The sequence below is a fragment of the Alosa sapidissima genome, chromosome 1 (genome assembly GCF_018492685.1).
Source record: "Alosa sapidissima isolate fAloSap1 chromosome 1, fAloSap1.pri, whole genome shotgun sequence".
Classification (NCBI taxonomy): Eukaryota; Metazoa; Chordata; class Actinopteri; order Clupeiformes; family Clupeidae; genus Alosa; species Alosa sapidissima.
In genome coordinates this window covers 49919955-49943575 of record NC_055957.1, presented here as the reverse complement: position 1 = coordinate 49943575, position 23621 = coordinate 49919955, and the positions used below count along the sequence as shown (strand labels likewise).

The 23621-nt window shown below is 43.4% G+C and overlaps 1 protein-coding gene across 1 annotated transcript; it reads left to right on the top strand.

Annotated features, from left to right (window-relative positions):
- Window positions 1-23200, top strand: LOC121677551 (histamine H3 receptor). Its single transcript, XM_042056344.1, has 3 exons — window positions 1-445; window positions 831-997; window positions 22243-23200. The coding sequence occupies exons 1-3, from the start codon at window positions 199-201 to the stop codon at window positions 23023-23025; spliced, it is 1197 nt and encodes a 398-aa protein (XP_041912278.1). The 5' UTR covers window positions 1-198; the 3' UTR covers window positions 23026-23200.
- The last annotated feature ends 421 nt before the right edge of the window (window positions 23201-23621 follow it).

The following is a 23621-nucleotide window of genomic DNA, read 5'->3' as shown; positions in this document are numbered from 1 at the left end:
ACCTCACTTGCTAGGGCCAGATGGACAAACGAAGACGACGTGTGGAGCGTCGCGAACGAATGCATGAACGATGCACACATGAACGAGCGTACTCAGAGTCGAATTAAAAAGGATTAGTGTAGGAGTTTGACTTTTTGACGCTTTTGGTTACTTATTGTCAGTTACAACAGCATCTTCTCTGTTTGATGCGCGACGATAATGGGAGGTGACGCAGCTGTCCTAAACGCCACACGGAATGTTATGGCCAACAACTCCACAAAATTAATAGATGAGTCCACTTTTGCCGGACCGGTGAAGGTTATTCTGGCGGTGATGATGGTCACGTTGGTAGTTGTGACGATCTCGGGCAACGCGCTGGTCATATTTGCCTTCAAAGTTGACAAAAGTTTAAGGAGGCAAAGTAACTATTTTTTCTTGAATTTGGCGATATCCGATTTTCTTCTTGGTGAGTAGGCACATCACCTTCATCCTGTATATTTCATGATATTTGATACAATGTAAGAATATGTTGCATGGTATATGAGAGGCTATTTTTTACATGTCTCTAGTCTAATAGTAGCCTACAAACAGGATAAGATGGCTGAAGATAGAGGCTATTTATTTGTGTTTCCTGTTGGTTTAAAGTGTCCGTAAGGGACACTCGCATGTCTCGTTAAAGCCACGAATCACTCGCTCTGGGAATTTCAAAACAGACAGTAGGCTATGATTCAGTTATTAGGCTACCATATTCTGAAAGAAAGTAGCTTCAGACAATAAGAGTAAATCAAATATTTGATAGAGAGATTTACTTCATTATAAAACTATTAAGAATAACATTTCATTTCACCTAGGTGTTTTCTGCATTCCTGTGTACATCCCATACATCCTCTCTGGTCGATGGATGTTGGGTAGGGGACTGTGTAAGCTGTGGCTGGTAATGGACTACTTGCTGTGCACTGCGTCAGTCTTCAACATCGTCCTCATCAGCTATGATCGTTTCCAGTCTGTTACCCAAGCGGTAAGAGAGAGCTAGAGAGAGAAGTAGCCTAAGCTTAGAACCAATGTGACAAAGTCCCCTATTGATTGATTCTAGATATTGCCTGTATATGTCATTGTCTAAGACCATTATGCTTCACCTGGAAATCTTATGGTGTTGCTAAGGCAGTGCCTTTTAATTCCATGTAATCTTTTGGAATACATGTTATGCCTACCTGCAATAATTGGATTGATATCGGTCCTTATGATTTCTGCTGTATTGATTAAATGGGTTACCAGGGACATGGGTTACTTTAATCATATTGCAATCACTAGAGAGTTGAAGGTTTAAGGCTACTGACTGTAGATCAGGCTGATAAAATACAGTTGCAGTAGACCTACGACTGTGTTCACACAGGTGACTAAACATGTTTTAGAGTGAACCCAGACAAATCTGTGAGCACATTTGAATTTGCTCTGCAGATCTGCCTGGCCCCTTGACAACAAAAGAAATGGACAGAGCCACGTTGTAAGACTTGAATGGAGAGAAATGAAGTCAATTTGAACCAGTTTCCTATTCCTGTTAGGTCTGCGCATCCTCAAAAACAGTTTAATGACATAGATATGTCTTTGCACAACAGGCTGAAACACGGTAAATCGTTTGGTAGCTGCGCCTAGAAAGTTGAGAATGTGCAGTATTTCGAGTTTGAGTGCAGGTTTTGGTAGGTGGTGACTGAATATTTTTATAATATCTTTGGCTTTCCCATGGGCCAGATTACCTTCCAGCTTTTCTTTGTCAATATGGTTACTTCTCTCCTGTGCAATGTCACATGTTCATGATGACATGATTTTTAGCAAAGGTTTAGAAATATTTTGATTACGGGGTCATAAAGTGAGTTTATGACCTCCATTAGGTTATAGAGACAGTCTGGTGTATGAGACTGTCTACAACGATGTACTTCTCTGAAAATAAACAATGGCCACATAAAGGTTTAAAACGCTTCAGATTATTTGATGTCAAAATGATGCCAAAATGAATAGGGGTGAGTGTGGAATGCTAGTGGTCATTGTGACAGAGTGTCGTCACTACGGTTGAGTATGCGCTCTGACTGCCAAAGAGCCTGCCACTTTGGCGTTGCAGTCAAGCTGCATGGTTAGTGCTCCGGAGACTTGGCTTGGGGTGGGGTCACTCGGGTGGGGTCACTGCTCTCTCATTTCGCTATAGTTATGTTTTAGCCTCACTCCCTCCCATAGGTGGTACGCTTTCTGAACTATCTAGCCACTTTCCCATTCAAGCCCATGTCCAAATCACCAAAAACCCAGGAACCAATCACAACCATTTATTTGCCATGGGGTGGGCTTTATACAATCAATGACAGAGGAGTATGGTTAGGAGTGCTGTTGAACACAACCAATGACTGCGCTGATGGCGTCAGTATTAAGCAACACAGATGTGTATCTTCTTTGAAATTGAGTAACCAGCTGTATTTGAAACCTTAGTTTACAAGAAAGATGTGGCTGGTCATGAACTACTTGCTGTGCACTGTGTCAGTCTTCAACGTTGTCCTCATCAGCTATGATCCAGATTGGAGATTTTCTGGACAGCACTATGCCACTCCATCATGACATTGGGATTTATGGCCTTAAGTCAGATTTAAGTGCCCCCACCACATAGACGCACGAAAGAAACGTCATCGACACGCCCTCTCACGAGGTGCAAATTTTGACCGCAGGTTCTACGCTTCATTCAGACACAGCACATTTACATAATGTCCGGAGGAAATACTAGGGGGGGGGGGGGGGGGGGCAGTAGAACAACCGGCTAAGTTTGGACTTCCATATGACCGTTTATGTCGTTCAGATATACGGCCCCACCGAAAAACGAAACCCAGATTAAGATCTATTTAAAATAATTGAGATATTGTATTGCATAGGAAATGCAATGTTCTAGTGTACTAACTCTGGAAAAGCCAAAAGGGCAGACCATGGAAAGCCTCAAAGCCTAAAATCAACAAAGAAAAATACTGCTGTGAATTCTACAACCCGAAATCAGGTTTTTATGTCAGCTGTCATTGCTCTGGACTGTCCTTGGACAGAAAAGAGTATTATCCAGTTAGGCTCCATTTTGTTCAGTTGAGAAACCAAGTGAAAGTTTCCCATTTGACATGGCAGATATCTGGTGACAGATGACACACACAATAGCAGTGGGAGAGTACTCCTGAGAGAGCCGTTTAAAATTGTCCTCTGACTGAGGTTTTAAGGGGGAGACATACAAGCTGTCTGTAATTTAGTTCAGACTCTATCAAACTGCACTGAAAAGAGACCAAGTGCAGACCAAAACGAGTATTGGCTTTACTTTTGAGCACAGTGCAAAGGGTCGTTCACAGCAAGAACGATAACTATAACAATACCGGCAAAAAATATCACTAGCTAATATGAATACCAAAATCCACATATAAACTACAACAATAACGACATGAAGAACGATGTCATCAGGGTTCATTTCAGTTTTCATTATCGTCATTGGGCCTCATTCACCAACCGTTCTTACAAAGAAATTTGTTCTTAAAACCCACTTACGCAGTTTTTACGAAGATTATGGTATTCACCAATGTTGTCTTGTTCTTAGGTAAGAACAGAATCTACGAACACTCAAGAGCATTCTTATGCACATTTGAGAACTGACTTGTTTGTACAAAATCAATGGTTATTGCATTGCAGGTGTAAAATATAATAGAATTTAAATTACAACTATATATTTTATCATTTAGGATATTTTTGAATAAAAATATTATAATTATTTTTCAATAAAATAAATCCCACTATTTTACAAAGCATTAATGTATTTTAGAATAAATAACACAACAAGTAACACTTTCACTTTTTATATAACGACTCACTTCACTGTTCAATTCCTGCAGCATTGCTTTCACTTCAAAGCATGTGTCATATACGGTAATCAAAATTGTCTTGCTCAGTTTATAATATATGGTACAGTGTTTCCCACAGAATTGAATTCCATTTGTGGTGGTTGGTTTGAAGAATTAACTTGAATACAACAGTTTTTAACAATTAGCACAGTGTGGTTATGATGCTTACCAGATTTAAGCACAATTTAATACAACCTGGAAAATCATTTTGTGGTGGTCAATGTTGATATTGTGGAGGGCCGCAACAAATAAGTCAATATATGGGAAACACTGTGATACAAATGAAAGCTGGTGCCTCAGCCTCAATTTGAGTGCACACTGCAGTATCATGCCCTTTTATGGTAATTGACAGGGCGTTTAACTATGCTAATTAAGAACAATTGGCACGCCCTATCAACTTAAGAAGAAATGGGATTCAGCATGATAAGAACAAAACTGCGAACGATTCTGAGGTTTAAGAACACCTTCGTGAATCTGCCCAAGAGTTTTCGTATAGGACCTTCTTAAGAACACAGTTAAGAAAATTCTTAGGAAGATATTGGTGAATGAGGCCCATTGGTCTTGGGGTTAATGGCTCTTAAAGGAGAATTCCAGCGATTTTTCACACAGATCTCTGTTTTTGGAGGTCACCGAGTACTGTCGGTATGGAACCCAACCCCAACCCCCCCCCCCCCCCCCGTAAACAGTCGGTTCTACCTAGCTCGAGTTGCTGCAGCCAACAGCTACAGCTGCCAGTGCTACACTCTGAACATGGGGGCTCATAGACATGCCCCCAGAGTGTAGCACTGTAGAGTGTAGCCTTAGCTGTTGGCTGCAGCAACTCAAGAAACAGAGATCTATGTGAAAATTTGCCGGAATTCTCCTTTAAATAGTATGAGTTAGGCATTCAAAACTATTTTGGCCCCTGGTTACATTAGTGTCCCCTTAGAGTCAAATCCACAGCCTCTGTGTGTTGCGTGTGTGATCTGTATTAGCGGTTAAAGTTTCTTAGTAGTGGCTGGGGCAGAGCCAAAAGAGGAAATCTGTTCACTGACTCTGGCTTTTGTAGACAGGTGTAAGTCAGCTATGGCTGAACAATTGTGAAAATCATCATCCACATGTTGTCTCATATGAAATGAATGTATTTAACTCATCCTCAGTCAGTAAGTGTATGTACAGTAGGTGGTTTTATGTTAACCATAATAGTAATAAGCTACCTCAAAAAATGCAGAGCCCTTTGTGTTGGCTGTTAAGACACCCATTGCAAGGGTTGTGTTATTTCCCACATTCTGCAAACAAATTACTTTTTTGTTACTGCAGGTGAATGGAGAGAAAAGGGACATCATTCAGCACATCACATATATAAAAGTCTTCAAAGATTCATGGAGCTAAGGAGATATTTATGCATATTTACTACGGAATATAATACATACAATATAGCACAGCAAAAACATCTTTTCATTCTGCACAGTTATCAACCTTGAGTGCAATTGTCCCCAAGTCTTGTGCAACACTACTGCCAAACAGATATAGGGAATCTGTTTAGCCTGGTAACTATTTAAATAATCACTGGAGATACAAACCCATCCTGAGAAGTCACGTGTCACTTTGGGGTAAATGACTGATTTGCATAAGCCTCCATAAGATAATGTTCCTGAATTCAGGGCAAAAATAGTTAAGCTGTATTTATAGTGGAGGTCTGCACATGGTGGAATGAAGGTATTTGCATTGAATATAACTGAACTAACTGAAGTAACTGAACTGATCCGTCATTATTAAAGCAAAGATTCATGGAAAAAATTACAATGTTCTCTATCGTATCGAGACTATCTCTCCACCCATTACATATTCCATATGTATGGGGGGAATTGATCTACCGGATCGTGCAACGTGGATACACACCGGTGGCACCGGCCACACCCTCGATTAGTGTTGTTTAAAACACCTGTGCTGGCGTGAGGTTAGTGCTTTTTTGATCTTCACACGGACGTGCGTGACTCGAAGACAAGGTAAGAATAATTAATAACCCAATTAACGTTAATGGCACAACAGCCGCTTGCCTGCCGCTGAAGCCGCAGATGAGTAGTGGGAGAACTGTCGCAAGGATTTCTCTCTGGTGGTTGTATCCATTCATTCTCCTTACTGTTGCGACTTTGTTTCCAATCAGGTAGCCAGTCCGAACAACGGATTGCATACAAGGCAGGCATCAGCTTATTTGTTCTCCTCCGTGTGAACTAGGCTACTATCGGGTACGTTTCTCCGTACAGCGTATTACACACGTTGTGTGGTTAACGCGGCCGAGGAGACTGGGTGCGAGGCCCAGGCAATTGCCTGATTGTCCTCCACCTGTCACAGACCGCGAGATGGTGCATATGAGCTGCGAACGTGCAGACTCCATAGCTGCTTAAGCTCACACAAACTTTGTGGTAAGCAAACCCTTGTGGCCAGACGTGGCATAAAAAAAAAAAAAAACACCACGCAAGGTCTCATTTTGTATTAAAGGGTAAAAAAAAAAGAAAAAAAAAAAAAAGGAAATATTGTTTACAACAATCAAACAGGTAAGTGTATTCTAAACAGTGCACTGTAAGGGTCTGGCTATGGCCAATCCTCCCACTCACGCTTGTGTGGCATGTGCAGTTACATTGCCCATGGAAGATGGACATGACAAATGTATTAGGTGCTTGGGTTTCCGACATGCTGAGGCCGCAAGGAATAACCCAGCGACATGCATGGATTGTTTTATAATGCCCTTCTGCACAAGGGAGGCCCGTTTCCATTTTTTATGGGTAAACGACGGTAATGCTCCCAAGCGGCAGAGGACTGACTCCTCTGACCGGAGCAATGCGCTCTCCTCCCAGGGTACACCCACGGCGGAGGAGCCTCTCCTTGAAACACATATGGGTGAGGACTCTGGTGTTGACGTGCTCTCTCTGTCTCCTTCTGATGGACAGAGTATGATGGCAGCAGGTCAGGGAAGACCATCGGCCGAAATCGGGCCAGAGCCGCCAGAGCTACCAGCAGTTTCCCAGCTCAGAGAGGTTCTGGGCCGGGCAGCAATGGCCTTAGAGCTCACGTTGCCTGAGGACACACCCCCCCCCCCCTCCATCTCGGTTTGAGGAGGAGGATGCATCTCGGCCAGTGTCGGCTGGGGTCCCCCTCCTGCCGGACTTTGAGGCTGTGATCTTGGCACAGTTCAGCTCACCAGCAGCACCACGACGATGGTCCTCTGTCAGCCGGCGGCTAGCCAATGTCAGCGTGGCCGTGCGCATTGGTTGCGATCGTCCTCCGCCACTTGATCAGTCACTGACTGCTTTCGTATCATCAGCGCAGTCGGCATTGGGCCGGACAAGCTGCCCGAGTAGGAACTGCAGAACAATGGACAGCTTGCTGCTTAGGGTGCACAGTGCAATGGCGGTTCAAATGAAACTGGCCAACACTGCAGCTATTTTGTCACTGTACCTCCGGCATTTATCTTGTGGCACTGAGGAGTCAATGGAGGAGGTTCGGCTCGTCTCTTCCCTCCTTGCAACAGCAATGAAAGAACAGGCTGTGGCAGCAGGGGGCGCTATGGCTGCATTTTGGGTGGCAAGGAGTTATCTGTGGCTATCACAGTCCCGACTTCAGCTGACAGACCGTAGTTCTCTTGTCGGGTTGCCGGTTGAACCTTCTGCCATGTTCGGCTCTGGTGCATTGATGATGCTACAGGAGGCCCAAGCAGCGAGGCGATATGCCCATGAGTTAGCAGGCTCATCAGCCTTTCGTTAGAGGGGGCGATACCCCCGAGCCCAGATGCCCCAGGCCCCACCATCTCAACCTGGCTGGGGCCCAGGAGACCTTAGGCATAGGCTGGAATACCATCGCGGGCAAACCACTCAGCGCCAGGGTAGATGGAGAGGGGCTGGCCGTCGTCAAGGGCATCAACGGCCGCCACCTCAGTCCTGACGGTGCGCAGTGCCTCAGCTGCCCAGGCCTTCAGTCGGGCCGAGCCAAAGCTTGGGCAGCACTAGGGGCAAGTCCATGGGTCCTTTCTACCATGACCGAAGGGTATCGACTTCAATTTTTGCACCCACCTCTACTCTCTCCACCCGGCCCTCAGCGACCAGTGCGAGACGGGGGACACAGGCAGATACTGGAGGAAGAAGTGGCCACACTCCTCTTCAAAGGTGCCATCAGGGAGGTGGGGAAGACCGACCAGCAGGTGGGGTTCTTCTCACACTACTTTCTCATCCCAAAAAAGGACGGCGGTCTTTGTCCAGTGCTGGATCTGAGAGGCCTAAACAAATATCTGCCCCCCCCCCTCCGATGCAGGATGCTGACAATTCCAAGAGTGCGTCAGGCCATAAACCAAGACGATTGGTTAGCTATAATCGACCTCCAGGACGTCTATTTTCAAATTCCCATTTGGAGGAGGCACTGGCGCTTCCTCCGGTTCCGACTCAGGTGCAGGACTTACGAGTTCATGGTCCTGCCTTTTGGAATTTCACTGGCACCCCGCACTTTCACGAGGTGCACGGACGCCGTCCTTGGTCCCCTCCGCCGGCAAGGCATCCGGATTTTGAATGATCTGGACGACTGGCTGCTATGTGCACAGTCACAGCAGCAGTGCTGCAAACATATATCCAGGCTGCTACAACATATTCTAAGCCTAGGGCTTCATCTGAATGTAAGAAAGAGCAAACTGGAGCCATCACAGGTCATCAAGTTCCTAGGTACGACTCTGGACTCCAGGGCTGCTCAGATCTCCCTGACTCCGGTGCGGAAGGAGACCATCAGGTCCTGTCTCTCTCTCTTTCGCCCTCACAGGAAGGTGAGCTGGAGACTATGTCTCCGCCTGTTGGGTCTGATGGCGGCTACTGTTCATGTGGTTCCTCTCAGCTTGCTGCATATGCGGCCAGTACAGCGTTGCTTTCTGAGTCTGGGTCTGAACCCCCTGTCCCCCTCGTCAGCCAGAGTTCGGGTGACGCGTCGTCTCTCCACTGCTCTCCAATGGTGGAGGTACCCAGGGAACTTGGAGAGAGGCAGCAGGCTGGGCCCAGTGACGCATCGCCAACTACTGGCAACGGATGCCTCACAAGAAGGTTGGGGGGCGGTACATGCGGGATTCGGGGTCAGAGGTGTCTGGACCGGCAAACAGTTGGGCCAACACATCAATGCACTGGAACTGACAGCAATTCGCCTTGCACTCCAAAGTTTCCTCCCACGCTTGAGGGGCCACCATGTGTTAGTCAAAACCGACAGTACAGCGGCAGCTGCTTATGTCAACAGGCAGGGGGGGCTTGGCTCTCCCATCCTAGGATGCCTGGCCCACGACTTGTGGAGTTGGGCTTACCCACGGTTTCTGTCCCTGAGGGCCACGTACTTACCAGGCTCCCTGAACACTGCGGCAGACTTGTTGTCCAGGGGAAGGCCACAGCCAGGGGAGTGGAGACTCCATCCAGAGGTGGTTGCACAGATATGGCGATGCTTTGGGGTCGCCATAGCAGATCTGTTTGCCTCGAGGGAGACGACTCATTGTGCCATGTTCTTCTCTCTGAGGAGGGACGACCCGCCCTTAGGGATGGATGCTCTGGCCCATCAGTGGCCTCTGGGTCTGCTCTATGCGTTTCCCCCCTTCGGCCTTCTTCATCCTCTTTTATGGAGGATCAGGACCGGGAGTGCGGACGTAATCCTGATAGCCCCGAACTGGCCTCACATGCTGTGGTTCTCGGAGATTGTTCTGCTTCTGAATGGCACCCCTTGGGAGCTCCCCATTTGGAGGGATCTGTTTACACAGGCACAGGGGTCCCTGTTTCACCCATTCCCACGGGGCCAGAGGTTGTGGGCGTGGCCCCTGAAAGGGCAGAGTTTCAGGCCCTAGGCCTCTCAGATCCAGTAAACCAAACATTGGAGTCGGCAAGGGCACAATCGACCCGGGCAGCCTACGCCTTTCGCTGGGGCAGATTCACATCTTGGTGCAAAACCCATCAGGTGGACCCCCTTGAATCCACTTCACAGCATATTCTTCAGTTTCTGCAAGGGCAGTTGGAGCAAGGGAAGTCTGCTGCTACCCTCAGAGGCATGGTAGCTGCTATCAAGGCATCGAGAGTAGGAAACCGTAGTCTACCTGAACGCTGCTGTGCACTGATTTCTCAATTTCTGAAAGGGGCCCAATGGTGTATGCCACGAATGAGATCTCCAGGTGTGCCCCAGTGGGATCTGGATAGGGTGCTGAAAGCACTCCGACGGCCCCCTTTTGAACCGGTTGATTCTGTAGAACTCAAGTGGCTATCGCTTAAGATCACTCTGCTTCTGGCAGTTTGCTCCGCAAAGAGGGTCGGTGAGCTACATGCTCTATCTGTCCATCAGGACTGCTGTAGGTTTGCGCCAGGTGGTACTGGTGTCACTCTTCGGCCAAACCCTGCCTTCCTCCCAAAGGTTTGTAGTGACATGAGCCTAAACCAAGTTATCAACCTACGTTGCCTCCCACTCAAGCAGATGGCGACAGTGGGCTTCAGGCCTCGGTTCTATGTCCTGTCAGGGCACTATCAGCCTACTTGAAGCGCACAGAGGCAGTGCGCAAGACAGATCAGCTGTTTGTATGTTTTAAGCCGGAACGCTTGGGGGATCCAGCCTCAAAATCAACACTCTCCCGGTGGGTGGTGGAAGCCATACAACGGGCCTATGTTGAGACGAAAGGGCCGGCTCTACCAGAGATCCGTGCTCACTCAACTAGGGGTACGGCAGCCTCATGGGCGTTATGGCGAGGTGCCTCCTTGCAGGACATTTGTACAGCTGCAACACCAGCAACTTTTGCAAAGTATTACTCCCTTAATGTGGCAGCCAGCCCGTGTTTTGGGGAGCGGCTGTTGGGAGCACCTGGGGTTTAAACTTCCTTTTCCTTGCTATGGCCCTAGGGGCTGTCCATTTTTGTTACCTTAACCTCTTTTGCGTCTGGTGCTCACCTCTCCACTATGCCCTTGCGTCTTGCAGGGCTGGTAAGCCCAGGATAGCGTCTTGCGACTGGGTCGAAGGTAGGAACACTTGCGTCTGGCAGTGCTCACAAGCCTGGGGGTTGTAAATAGTTTAAATAGTTCATTAATTTATCTATCTATCTATCTATCTATCTATCTATCTATCTATCTATTTACGCGGGTGCCTGATCTGCACTGACTCCTCACGGTGTGTCTTACAGAGGTTCCCCATACATATGGAATATGTAATGGGTGGAGAGAGAGTCTCGATACAATAGAGAACGTTCGGTTACGGGTGTAACCTTTGTTCTCTGAGTGAAGACTATCTCTCCACCTCTATGCCGCTCGGAGGCGTGTGTCGATCAATATTTAAGCACTAACCTCACGCCAGCACAGGTGTTTTAAACAACACTAATCGAGGGCGTGGCCGGTGCCACCGGTGTGTCTTAAAGAAGTATCCACGTTACACGATCCGGTAGATCAATTCCCCATACATATGGAATATGTAATGGGTGGAGAGATAGTCTCTTCACTCAGAGAACAAAGGTTACACCCGTAACCGAACGTTGCTTAGAGGGAAGTTGTTTAGGGAACATGAAAGCAATGCTCTGTGTGTAAAACCAAACAGTTAGGCTGCAGATTTGAATCTTTGGAACATGTCCATGTTTAATGTTATTACAATGGGAAAAACACAAAAGCTAGTGACATTTCTTTTGACTCTCATCATCAAAAAGAGGTCTGAAGAGTTTAAGAACATACTCTACTCGATCAACTGTTTGCCCTATTGTTTCATAATATTTATGTCTTCCCTCTTTGTATTTAATTCTAATAATGGATAATGTAGTTCTTTAAACAGCTCTCTATTTTAAGACCTGAACCCTCTGTCTCTCGCTGGAGAATACACTGCAAAAAGAGTGCGTAGAATTTTAACACATGTGGTGACTGTGTTCAGGGACTACACATGATGTGTCAAATTTTACACAATAGATGTGTGAGCCATTTTAACACAGAAATTGGGTCAGGTAATTTTACACAGAAAATGTGTTATGCCAACACGTTTTACACAATCGATGTTTGAGCCATTTCAACACAAAAATTGTGTCAGGTAAATTTCACACACAAATGTGTTATATCAGTACTTTTTACACATTAAGTGTGTGAGACATTTTTACACTCAAATATGTAATTTCAAAACATTAAGTGCTGATTATGTGTAGCTGAAAATTAGAAGAATTGACTGAATGTGTTAACATTACCAAGCTTATGTAATCATTAAAAAATAAAGGGAGACATATGTCAAAATATATTTGCCATTTAATGAGTGCAAAATACAACAAAAAGCTACTGCACTAAGTGTAGCAGGATATGCAGTGATAAGAGATAATATCAGAAGTATGAATACATATTAAATACATTTGATAAGAAACATGTTTAGATAATAATAAAAAACGCCACATCAGAAGTGTTGTCAATGGTAATTTGTTTAGAGTAACTATAGTTCATCTGTATGAAAACCACTTGCATAACAATCAAACACACAGTTGAAAATATACCATCAAAAATAAGTCTAAATGTGCATACTATACTGCATAGGTAACATTTTGGTGTAATTAGTCTTCTGTAAGTCACCACTTGCAGCTACATAAACAATAATTGTAACACGGGCGACAAGACAAGATAACTTTCTCTTGTTTCCTTAAAAAATATCAAATTCAATAGTCATAGGCATGGTCAAAAAACAGTGTTAGTCTAGACTATTTACACAATTTATGAATTATAATGAAAAAAACGTTTTTAACACATTTCAACCAGTCCTTATAGTTGCAGAGTTCGCAGGTGCTAGGCTAGCGCAAGTCATCAGTATGTGTTAGCCTGCCACTAAAAACAATCTTACCCTCTCCAAAGTACACCCGAGGCAAATAAATTATAACGCCAGACAATCGATGTAAATGTCTGTGTTGATAGAATAGTGTTACCCTTGCATCGCAATAGTTATACTTTGTTCCCTGAAGTTGGTAGTAGGCAAATAAGCAACGGCAGCGGTGGACTGATATTACCTAGGCTACTACTAGGTATCCCGATTGGAGTGGGCTTCTCTGTTTACTTTTCGGCGCAGTACTACTAACCGGAGCAAGTATAATTCCACCGCTGCTAAGAAACTAGTCCCTCAAAATGTAATGCAATCATTGAAATGCAGGGATAGAATAATGTTAGAAATAAAACTATCAACACAGACATTTACATCGACAGTCTGGTGTTATAATTTATTTGCCTCGGGTGTACTGTGGAGTGGGTAAGACTGTTTTTAGTGGCAAGCTAACACATGACTTGCGCTAGCCTAGCACCTGCGAACTCTGCAACTAGAAGGACTGGATGAAACGTGTTAAAAACGGTCCCCACTGATAAATATCACACTTGCTAACTTGGAAATGGGTAGCCTGGCGGGCCATTCTATATCATTGAAATGTATAGTCTGGAATCGAACCATTCACCTCGCTTAATCCAAGGGGCGGGCGGAGAATTGTCTTTCAAACTGCCTAGGCATGCAATAGGCCAGCGCTACGACCAGGGTAGGTATTTCACGGCGGCCACGACGGCCATGGCCGTCGTAGCCCCTTGCGTTGGCCGTGACGCCCCTTTGAAAATCAGAGGTTTACAGGCCACGGTGGTCTTGGTGCCCCCTTCTTTAAATATTCTGCTTTGCGTCCTACTAATAGCGATATATATTTAGCCTATGGCCTGTCAATAATCTTAGCATTCACAGCGCAAATTACGCAGTGGAGAAAGTGACAGTGCAAGAAAGAAAGTGCGTCCAAATTAACCCATTCTTCTCAGTTGAACTACTCGCGAAGTAGCCTACTCATCACACAGACATCACAAGTATCACATGAACGAGCTTTTTCTCAGCTTTTAAACGATGTTAGCCGCTAATTGCTGTGGTGAACGGTTCGCGAGAAAAGTAAATATCATTCAATTTAATCATAAATTCTACTGAAGGTTTTGCGTCCATCTCCCTACCCATTCATCTTGGTGGAATACTTCACGAACCCTTCGTTTAACATATGACAAAACCATATATCAGAATAAACAGCAGACCTTACCGAACAGAAAGGTGTAAAACAGTCCCCTGTACAGTTAGCCGTTCCAGACTAATCCCGTTTTGAATTTGCAGTAAATTTCAACATACATGGATGTCTCCAAATTTGGGATTTAAGTTTTACACTGTGTTTAAATTGTTCCACATCATTTCATAACGGGCCAAATACAAAATAAATATTACAAATGTCGCCTAGATATCGGTAAATCAGAGGACAGCTGACAATAAGAGTTTGTGAAAGTAGCCTTAATGATCACAAAATGCTAAGCATGTATCTAGGCTATTTGAGTTTCTTAAAGCTGAGCTGTGCTTAAATTGTTCAATACATGATTTCATAACAGGCCAAATACAAAATAAATGTTAAATATAGCCTAGATATCTGAAAATATTAGATGATCAAATGATTTACAGTTATATGTAATATGTCATGTTTTATGTTTTTGTAATGTTTCATACAGTGATGCAGGTCTACTGCAGTGAATACAACTTTGATCATTTTTATAGCATACTACTGTATAGTTAACTTTGGCCTTGGTGCCCTGACATGTGGCCTTTGTGCTCCCCACCAAATATGCCCAACTGAAGGCCAAGTGGCCTTGCCCCTAAAATGGTGAAATTCCAAGCCTGGCTACGACCATATCCGTATCCGGTCGGCAAAACGGCAAATTCATTCTTCTTCGAAAGGAATGACTTAAGTGCATTGTGTTGCTCAACTTTCAAAGAAAAACACAAGTCCAACTCCTCCAAAGTTGACGCCGATTCAAACAACCGCTCTTCGTTCGCCATAGCCACCTTCCTTGTGGTTCACTGTCGCAGGACTGTCGTTCTCCTGTTAAGCCCAAACAAAATAGAGCGCTGTGATTGGATGACGTCCACGGCGTCAGCCAATAGAAATCCCTATGGTTTGGTACTAGACGTACAGGCTGAGCAAATTAATATGCCGCCGCTAGGGTGCGTCTAGATTTCTAGGCTAGGAAATGAGGTCCTATGTCCAAAATCCTGAACCCTTTAATGACAACAGGTGAATCTGCAGCGCAGTTTCTAAATGTTGTGCATATGTTGTCAAATTGATAAAGATGTTTTCTTAAGTTGCGTGTGTTTTATCTGCATGAGTATCAGATATTTTACAATGGGAAACCTACCAAACTTGGCATATCCAAGAAGCATGGGTATTCATTGAAGATTTCAGTCAATGTAGGAGTTGCCTTTGATATCCATGATCTGCGCCTGGTGTATGTATTCTCCATTGCTGATTTGATTGAAGGAATGTTCTCTGAAGAAGGCCTGAGTTGTTTCATCAGGGTGATCCACTCAACGGTCTCACTGCTCTCCCCCTGGTCCTGTTCTGATCTTGCTCCTGTGTCTAGGGCTGCAACGATTAATCGATTAGTTGTTGACCATTACAGTAAATTAATCGCCAACAATTTTTTAAGGAAAATACATCGAAATTCTGATTGTAGCTTCATAAACTTGAATATTTTCAGCTTTACTTACTCCTCTAAGACAATGGACTAAATATCTTTGGTTTGTGGACAAAACAAGGCATTTGAAGACATAATCTTAGGCTTTGGGAAACAATTCAACAATTTCACCATTTTATCGATCAAACAACTAATCAATTAATCAAGAAAATAATAGGGAGATTAATTGACTATGAAAATAATCATTAGTTGCATCGGTAACAGTTTATTTTAAGGTTCACATGTTAGCCACTAATACATACCTAATTAATGCCTGTATTAGTGACTTGTAAGGCATGTGGCATTAATCATTTGAACCTTAAAATAAAGTGTTACTTTTGCATCCCTACCTGTGTCACACCCTTTCTTGCGTTTTGTGTAACGCCGCTTACCAGCTTCAAGCTTTCGCCGAATGTTGCGCAGCCTCATCTCCATGAAGCCAGAATGAGACGATGGATCATAAAAATGCTCCTGAATACATGATTTTTTTTTTTAAGCACAAACACAAACAGTCTAATGACATAACTGTAAATATAACAGACAGTAAAAAAGTAAATGTATTAAGACACATTATATGCGACTTGACAACAAAAAATATTTAATTCCAGAGTTTAAAACACAAATGTTTCTGTTGTTGTTTTGGTCTTTAACTTACATATTCTTCTCCATTGCGGTCAATCTGAACCCTCAAGGAGGGGAAAGTGGTGATAATACCCTTTGCAAGGGCGGGCTTTTCAGCACTTGGTGGGTAACTGTGTGGGTGGGACAGAGAAGAGAAAAATCCACAGATTCTTGATTCCAATCAGGCCTGAAAAGTTGCCATTTTAGCTTCAGCGTCAAGTTTACAGAGTTTATGTAAGGGATAATGGACAGCACGGTGGTCTGTTAACAGAAATGAATGATTCTGATGAACTTAAGGTCTGCCATATGCTAGATGTTGTTATGTTCTGAACGTCTGTATGTTACAGCTTGTTTTGCATCGTGACAGATCATGTAAACTTCACAACGAGTTCGGCGAATTAATATACAAGTGTGATACGGCCAAAAAAAATCTTCATAGGTGTTCAAATAACATAGTGTTTCCCATACATTGACTTATTGGTGGCGGCCCACCACATTATCAACATTGACCACCACACAACGATTTTCTATGTTGTACTAATTCAGCTCTTGTTCTAATTAAGTTATGTGCAAGCATATAAGGAGCAGTATCCCTACGCTAATGTTAGAATACTGTTGGGTATTTCTGGAGTTTTGCGGTTAAGTAAAGACTGCAGGCCTCCCTGTTCATCTGGCACTGGAACATGCTATATTTATGAAAGTAGAGGGAAAGATGACTTTTAACATAAAAATAATATTATGTTAAGTTTAGAGCCCAGATGCCCATTTAATTCAACTGAATGTAAGGCAACTAATAACACCTTGAAAGACACACATGTGTTGATAACATGGTTACAACACGGTATTTTATTGTATTGGAGTGGAATGTTCATGTAGCACTAACATGTCTGCCGCTGACCCAGTAACGGTTGAAATGTCTGCAGTGCTCACATTAACCTTTATGGCACACTTCCAACACTGTCTATATCGATAAATAACCTAAATACTAAATTCATGGCGCAGTGTTATTTTGTCTGGCCTCATTAACGCTAACGTTAACTTTAAATAATAATGTTGACATTCATGTAGATGCTAACTTAACTTATGAATTCCCGCTTACTTTGCCCAGTCAGCTAACGTTAAGTTAAGGTAATGGTTAGGGCTAACGTTAAACCAGAGCCCGTCTACGGAGAGCCTCCCCACTCTCTATTAATCCCATACAAACCGAATTTGGCTGCAGTTCACCAGAGTTCACCTAGATGGCGATCGCAGGCGAGTCCAAAATACATGGGGTCCTATGGAGCTACATGGCTAAATTTATTGTTTTCACCTATTTAACAACTGAAACCCTCAGATTTTATTTTATTTTTCGCAAAATGGATATGGATTATCAATCAAAAGGGAAATAATCCGGGAGTCATGTCCTTTCGTTTTCTTACAGGTTGGGTCGTTGTTGCCCATAACACACTAGCATTGATGCTATGCTATGCTCATGCTAATGAATGACGTCATTGACACGTTTGAAAGGCTTTTTAGAACAATTAAGTGACTTTAAAAAATATAATGCTCAACCAAGTGTGTTGTCTTTGCCTCCCCTTTCGAATAAAATATTCAAATTACTTGAAAAAAAATATCCCGAGAAAAGTGGATTTTGAGGGGTACTGCTCCATAGACCTCCATTCATTCTGGACTCGCCCGCAAGCGCCCTTAGATGCAGTACCACACCGGAAGAGTTCCGAGAGTGAAGGTTCTCCCCTTATTAGACATTATCTGGTTAAACTAATGTTATCTGTTAGCATTCCTTAACATGCAATATCATTCTAGTAATGTGAAAATAACCTACGGAGAGCTATTTATTGCCAAATAATGCTAAATCTTGAAATATGGTTCTGTACCTTGCCATTTCCTTTTCAAAACTCGATGTAGCCCAACTGTTAACGTTAATGTAACTTTAAAGTTATCCGTATGTTCACAGAAGCTAGCTAGTTGTTATCCATACTTCGATACGAGACTAACGTTAACGTTACTGGTACCAACCATGAGCCAGCTAACATTAGACTCATTACAAACTTAGCTTATACATATCTGAAGGTTATTTTTGTTATTATCAGCTCACTGAGAAATGTAAACGCTACAACATAATACAAAAATACTTACATCGGTCTCCAAGTCTGACTGCATCTTTACTCCCATGTTGGTCAGAGTGAGTGAAAAGGGCGGACGGAAACAGCATTTCAAAAAGACAGTGGCATGACGTGATTGGTCAACACAGAAACAGCCGTTAATCTCGTAATTCGACATTAAGATTTTCTTCATGATTTTTATTAGTCGTAGAGCGTTTCATAGGTACCAGATAAAATATGTGTATTTATTTTCTCTGCAAACACAAATGCTGTTCCATCAGTGAATAACACATGTATGGTGTCAATTTATCCAGAGCGGAAATTATAAAAAATACACATTGTGTGCTAAAATCTTTGACAACATGTGTCAAAATGCTATCTACACAGTCACATGTGTTGTTTTTTGAGACATCCCTTTTTGCAGTGTAGGTTTTTGGACGCTCTCCTTTAAGTCCCTAGAGGTCATAAACAACCATTGCTCAGCCATTCATTTCAAAGCACAAAGAAACACATTCAAGACTAATCAGGTGAAATACTGTATGTCCAAAAAGCTCTATGAGCAACACAATCTATCAACAGAAGTTCAACAAATGGACAGAACAATTGAATAAGTATATATACTCTTTTGATCCCGTGAGGGAAATGGCCAATGATTAGAAAGGTTGTATACCTCATTCTCTCTTTCTGTGGTCAGAATGCATCCTCTGCTTCTACAGTGTACCCTTGATTCACATTGTACCTTGCAAAATGTTGAGCTGCTTTTGAAATCTAGTATCGCTCACCCTATTTTACTCACTTTTCAAAGCTTTTTGCCTGAATATAAATCCGGATGACATTTTAAATTTAGACAAAGCACCCAGCACCCAGAAACATAAAATAAAACCACAGACTAACTCAAAAACACATAACACACATTTCCCATGCAAAAACATGGTCTCACTAACAGTAACAAATGCCATTGAAAAAGTTTGCTAGCATGCTAACTGTTATGAACTGTTATGAAGTATTACGTTATGAAAGCTTTTCTCAAATTATGCTTGGGTAATCGTCCCAGACCATATATCTTGAAAAAGCAAAACCTGGCAAGCAAGGTGGAAATGACAGGTGTGAAGATGATACCAAGTCTTTTATACAACACTATGTAAATAGGGGTCAAGCTGTAAAGAAAAGATTTCATGTTCCAGCAAAAATTAAGCATCTTCTAATCTACATCATAAAAAAGAAGGAGAAAGAACATGCTGTGAGAAATGGTTCAATTTGATTATGTTACACACAAACTTACAAGCCACAGCTAGTAACCTACCTGTCCTCCACATATTTACAGCATGGATTGTACAACCCTAAAGTCCCTAGAGGTAGGCCTACACTTCTATGGAGGCCCAGACCCTAGAAATGGCTACCTAGACAGAAGAGGCTGAGTGGAATTAATGTGCTTTTAAATTCATTTGCTTTCTGCTGTATTGAAGTGACTGGATAGTGTCCTGGCATTGAACCACAGCCTCCTACAGCAAACTCTGTACTCTTTGACATGCAGAGTGGTAGACAGAAGATTAAGGGGCCTGACAATGAACCTTTTTGTTTTTTGAGCAAAAACATAACATTATAGCAATGAATACCAATGGGTGTGAAGCATCCTCTCCCTTTCATCTCTGTGGATGCAAAGAACTGTTATCTTTGATCCTCAAGAGTCTGCTCTCCCAGGGCCACTCTAGTAACCTTCAAATGGATGCTGTATGTGTGCCACACACCTTGAGTGGGAGGGAAAAAGAGAGAGAGAGAGAAAAAACAATAACAAATGTGAGCATTAGTATAGGTAACCAATGACAACGGTAGATAAGTATAAGTACTGTATATATACTCTTTTGATCCCGTGAGGGAAATTTGGTCTCTGCATTTATCCCAATCCGTGAATTAGCGAAACACACTCAGCGAGGTGAAGTACACACTAATCCCGGCGCAGTGAGCTGCCTGCAACAACAGTGGCGCTCGGGGAGCAGTGAGGGGTTAGGTGCCTTGCTCAAGGGCACTTCAGCCAGTTACAAATCTGAAGAGCTAACCAGTAGGCCACGGCTGCCCCCGTGCTTATACCACCTCCTTTAGACAGAAGATTCACATCAGTGTTTGTTTTTTTAATAATTACCTGTTTGTGGGAGAGTTTAACTCTGTGTTAATTTATTGGGTAACACTTTACTTGACAGTATCAACATAAGAGTGACATGACACTGTCATGAACATATGACACTGTCATGACACATGAACCCTAATCCTAAACCTAACCCTAACCCTAATCCTAACCTTAACTTGTTATGACAAAAACCGAATGTCACTTAATAACAGAAGCGTTATGTCATAAACGTTTATGGCTTGTTTATGACATGTTCACGATAGTTTCATGTCACTCTTATGTTGATACTGTTAAGTAAAGTGTAACCATTTATGGACACATTTTTTCTTCAATGATTCACTGTTAGATCACTTCCCAAATGCTCAGTGTCTGAAATATGGAGGGTCCTTGCATGTCATGTAGTGTATATTGAGGGTATATTTTCATTTCTTTTACATTTATTTGTTGTTTTGGTGCACATGGATGAATCTTAAATCCAAGGAAATGGTGCCACTGTCACTAACACAGAAAATCATACTTCTTACTCACTGGTTGATGCTGAGCGGCCCCTTGTCTTTACACTCTGAATGCTTTTTAGTTGAACACAAAGCTGCACTGTTGCTTTTAGGCTCTTTTCAAAACGAGTTGAGTGCATCTGTGGGCACAGGTGAACAAAGCACTTCATTTGTCATGTCAGTCACTTCTCTCTCTCTCTCTCTCTCTCTCTCTCTCGCGCGCGCGCGCCTGCTTTCCTATGCACAATCCAGTGTCATTTAATTATATATATATATATCTCTTTCAAGTGCAAATGAGGACACTCAACTGTTACCACCTGCCATCAATTGTGTGGAGTAGTCTAAAACCACTATTAACACTTGCACTGGTGAATAAGGGGCTTCTCAAGTATCTTAACTGTGTGTATAGATTAAGACTGGTTATCTGTAAGGCAGACAGACATGCTTAAGGTAAAAACAGAGATGGTGTAGGATTTTAGATTGGGACTGGGATCAATTTGGCGTACTAATATTTATAAGTCTATGAATTATTGCTGATCAACACTAAAACTATTGACTATGAACATATTGGTTGGACATGAACTGGTCAAATGGCTCAAGGGGTTTGCTGTGCAGTGATCTGGTATTGATAAATGAGAGCACATGTATTGGGGTGGTATTAGTGTAGTGGTCAAGCAGAGATGGGCAAAAATACATCAAAATGTATTTTCAAATAAAACATCAAATACCCTAATTCTAAGTGTATGAAAATAAATTACAAAATACAGTAGCCACGCCATGTATCAAAATAAAATACTGTATTTTTGTATTTTGAAAATTAGCAAATTAATTTTGTAAACCTTCCATATCTGTCTATTTAATCTATTCCTTCATCACTACACTGACTGTTGATAAAGTGGGCAGTGTTTGAGACCAAACAACTATTCTCTGCCTATGAGAAATGCCATGAATCTGCAAACAGTCAACAGATCAACAATGCTGACCTGCCTGTAACATCTCGTAGCCTATCAGGCAACTTTTTGTGCAATGTTGCAGGGAACCACATACAGTAACATAACCATAAACTGATGGTTAAAGTTTTCAAGAAACTGTTTGAACAACTTACACTTAGCACTCATCTTGCACTGGATCATCTTCCTGAATCTCAATATTCCGATCACAAGTCTGGGGAAATTACTAAGTCAGCACCGATGTCATCACACCATCAAAAGTAATGGTTTTACCAAAAATATTTGCCAATATTTTTAAACTACACACCCATAAAGAATTTTGATACAAAATATGAAGCCATTTTCTTCAACCCAATCAAATACAAATGACAAAATACTATTTTGTATTTAAAATATGTATTTTAAATCCACCATTGTGCCCTTGAGCAAGGCACTTAATCCTGAGTTTGGCCCTTGTAATATAATATGCAAGTGGCTTTGGATAAAAGCGTCTGCTAAATGAATAAAAATGTAAAATGTATAATTGGCCTCTGCAGTTGTATATGGAGAGCTTGTGTTTACTTTTCCTCTATTCATTCAGGTGTCTTATCGTGCGAAACAAGGGATGAGCAGGCCAGCTCTTGGGAAGATGATTGCAGTGTGGGTGCTGGCGTTCCTTCTCTATGGACCGGCCATCCTCTTCTGGGACCTGGTGTCTGGTCAGAGCTGTGTGCCCAAGGAGGATTGCTTTGCAGAGTTCTACTACACTTGGTACTTCCTGCTGAGCGCTTCCGTACTGGAGTTCTTCTGCCCGTTGATCTCAGTGGCCTTCTTCAACCTCAGCATCTACTTGAACATCCGCCGGAGGAGACTGGGCAGTGCCAAGCCCCGGGCCACGGCCAAGGCGGAGGTCTCCTCCCCGGCCGAGAGCGTCCGGCTCTCCTCTCTCCTCTACCGCCACTCCCCGCTTTTCACGTGCAAGAAGACGGCGGCAGCCGCGGTGGCCCATGAGGAGGAGGACAGGGGCTCGCTGGGATCGCGGGCGTCGTCCCCGCCGGAGAGCCGCGTGGGGAGCTGCGGAGGGCCTTGGCGCGGCTCGCGGCTCAGCCGTGACAGGAAAGTGGCCAAGTCGCTGGCGGTGATTGTGTGTGTGTTCGCCGTGTGCTGGGCGCCCTACACGCTGCTGATGATCATACGGGCGGCCTGTCAGGGCCACTGCATTCCTGACCACTGGTATGAGGTCTCCTTCTGGCTCCTCTGGATCAACTCGGCCATCAATCCCTTCCTGTACCCGGTGTGCCACAGTAGTTTCCGCCACGCCTTTGCCAAGATCCTGTGCCCGGGACGGAGGAAGTCCAGCAGACATCTCGGCAAACCTCCTTAGTCCCTCAGATCACTCTCTTTTTATTAAAAGCGGAATGCAACGTAAACAATATTTGTTGCATATTAAGCTGTCATGTTCTTTGGCATCACAAACTACTCACTGTGCGGGATACTGTGCAGGAAGCTTCTGCAGGAACAAGGAGAGTAGTTACATTGATTACTTCAGAAAAAGTTGATGTCAGTTGTGTCATTATTTATTATGACCGCCGCGCAGCGAAGCGGCGGTCATATAGGTTTAGTCCGATTTTTTTCTTTTTTTCCCCCCCAAAAATGCCCAAATTTCCGTCAATGATTCCCGGGACACTGAAAGACCGGGGTACACGAAACTTGGTGGGCATGTAACCCCACATGGATAGCATGGAACCATCGTTTTTCGTTTTGATCTGTAGCCCCCCCGCTGGACTGGACCCCCCGAAAGGAAGGTAGGGCAGACACAGTTTTCTGTGAATATCTCGAAAACCGTAGGGTTTAGGAGGACCATTTTTTTTGTATGTTGATCTCAAGGGGCCATGTCAACCCATTCCATAACCACTTATTTCATGTATAGCGCCACCTAGTTAAACACAAAAAAGTAAAAATGAGGTGTTGTAATTGAAG

Coding starts and splice junctions, on each gene's coding strand:
- LOC121677551 (XM_042056344.1), top strand. CDS start 199: ATGGGAGGTGACGCAGCTGTCCTAAACGCCACACGGAATGTTATGGCC. Junction 446..830: donor GATATCCGATTTTCTTCTTG/GTGAGTAGGCAC, acceptor CATTTCACCTAG/GTGTTTTCTGCATTCCTGTG. Junction 998..22,242: donor TCCAGTCTGTTACCCAAGCG/GTAAGAGAGAGC, acceptor CTATTCATTCAG/GTGTCTTATCGTGCGAAACA.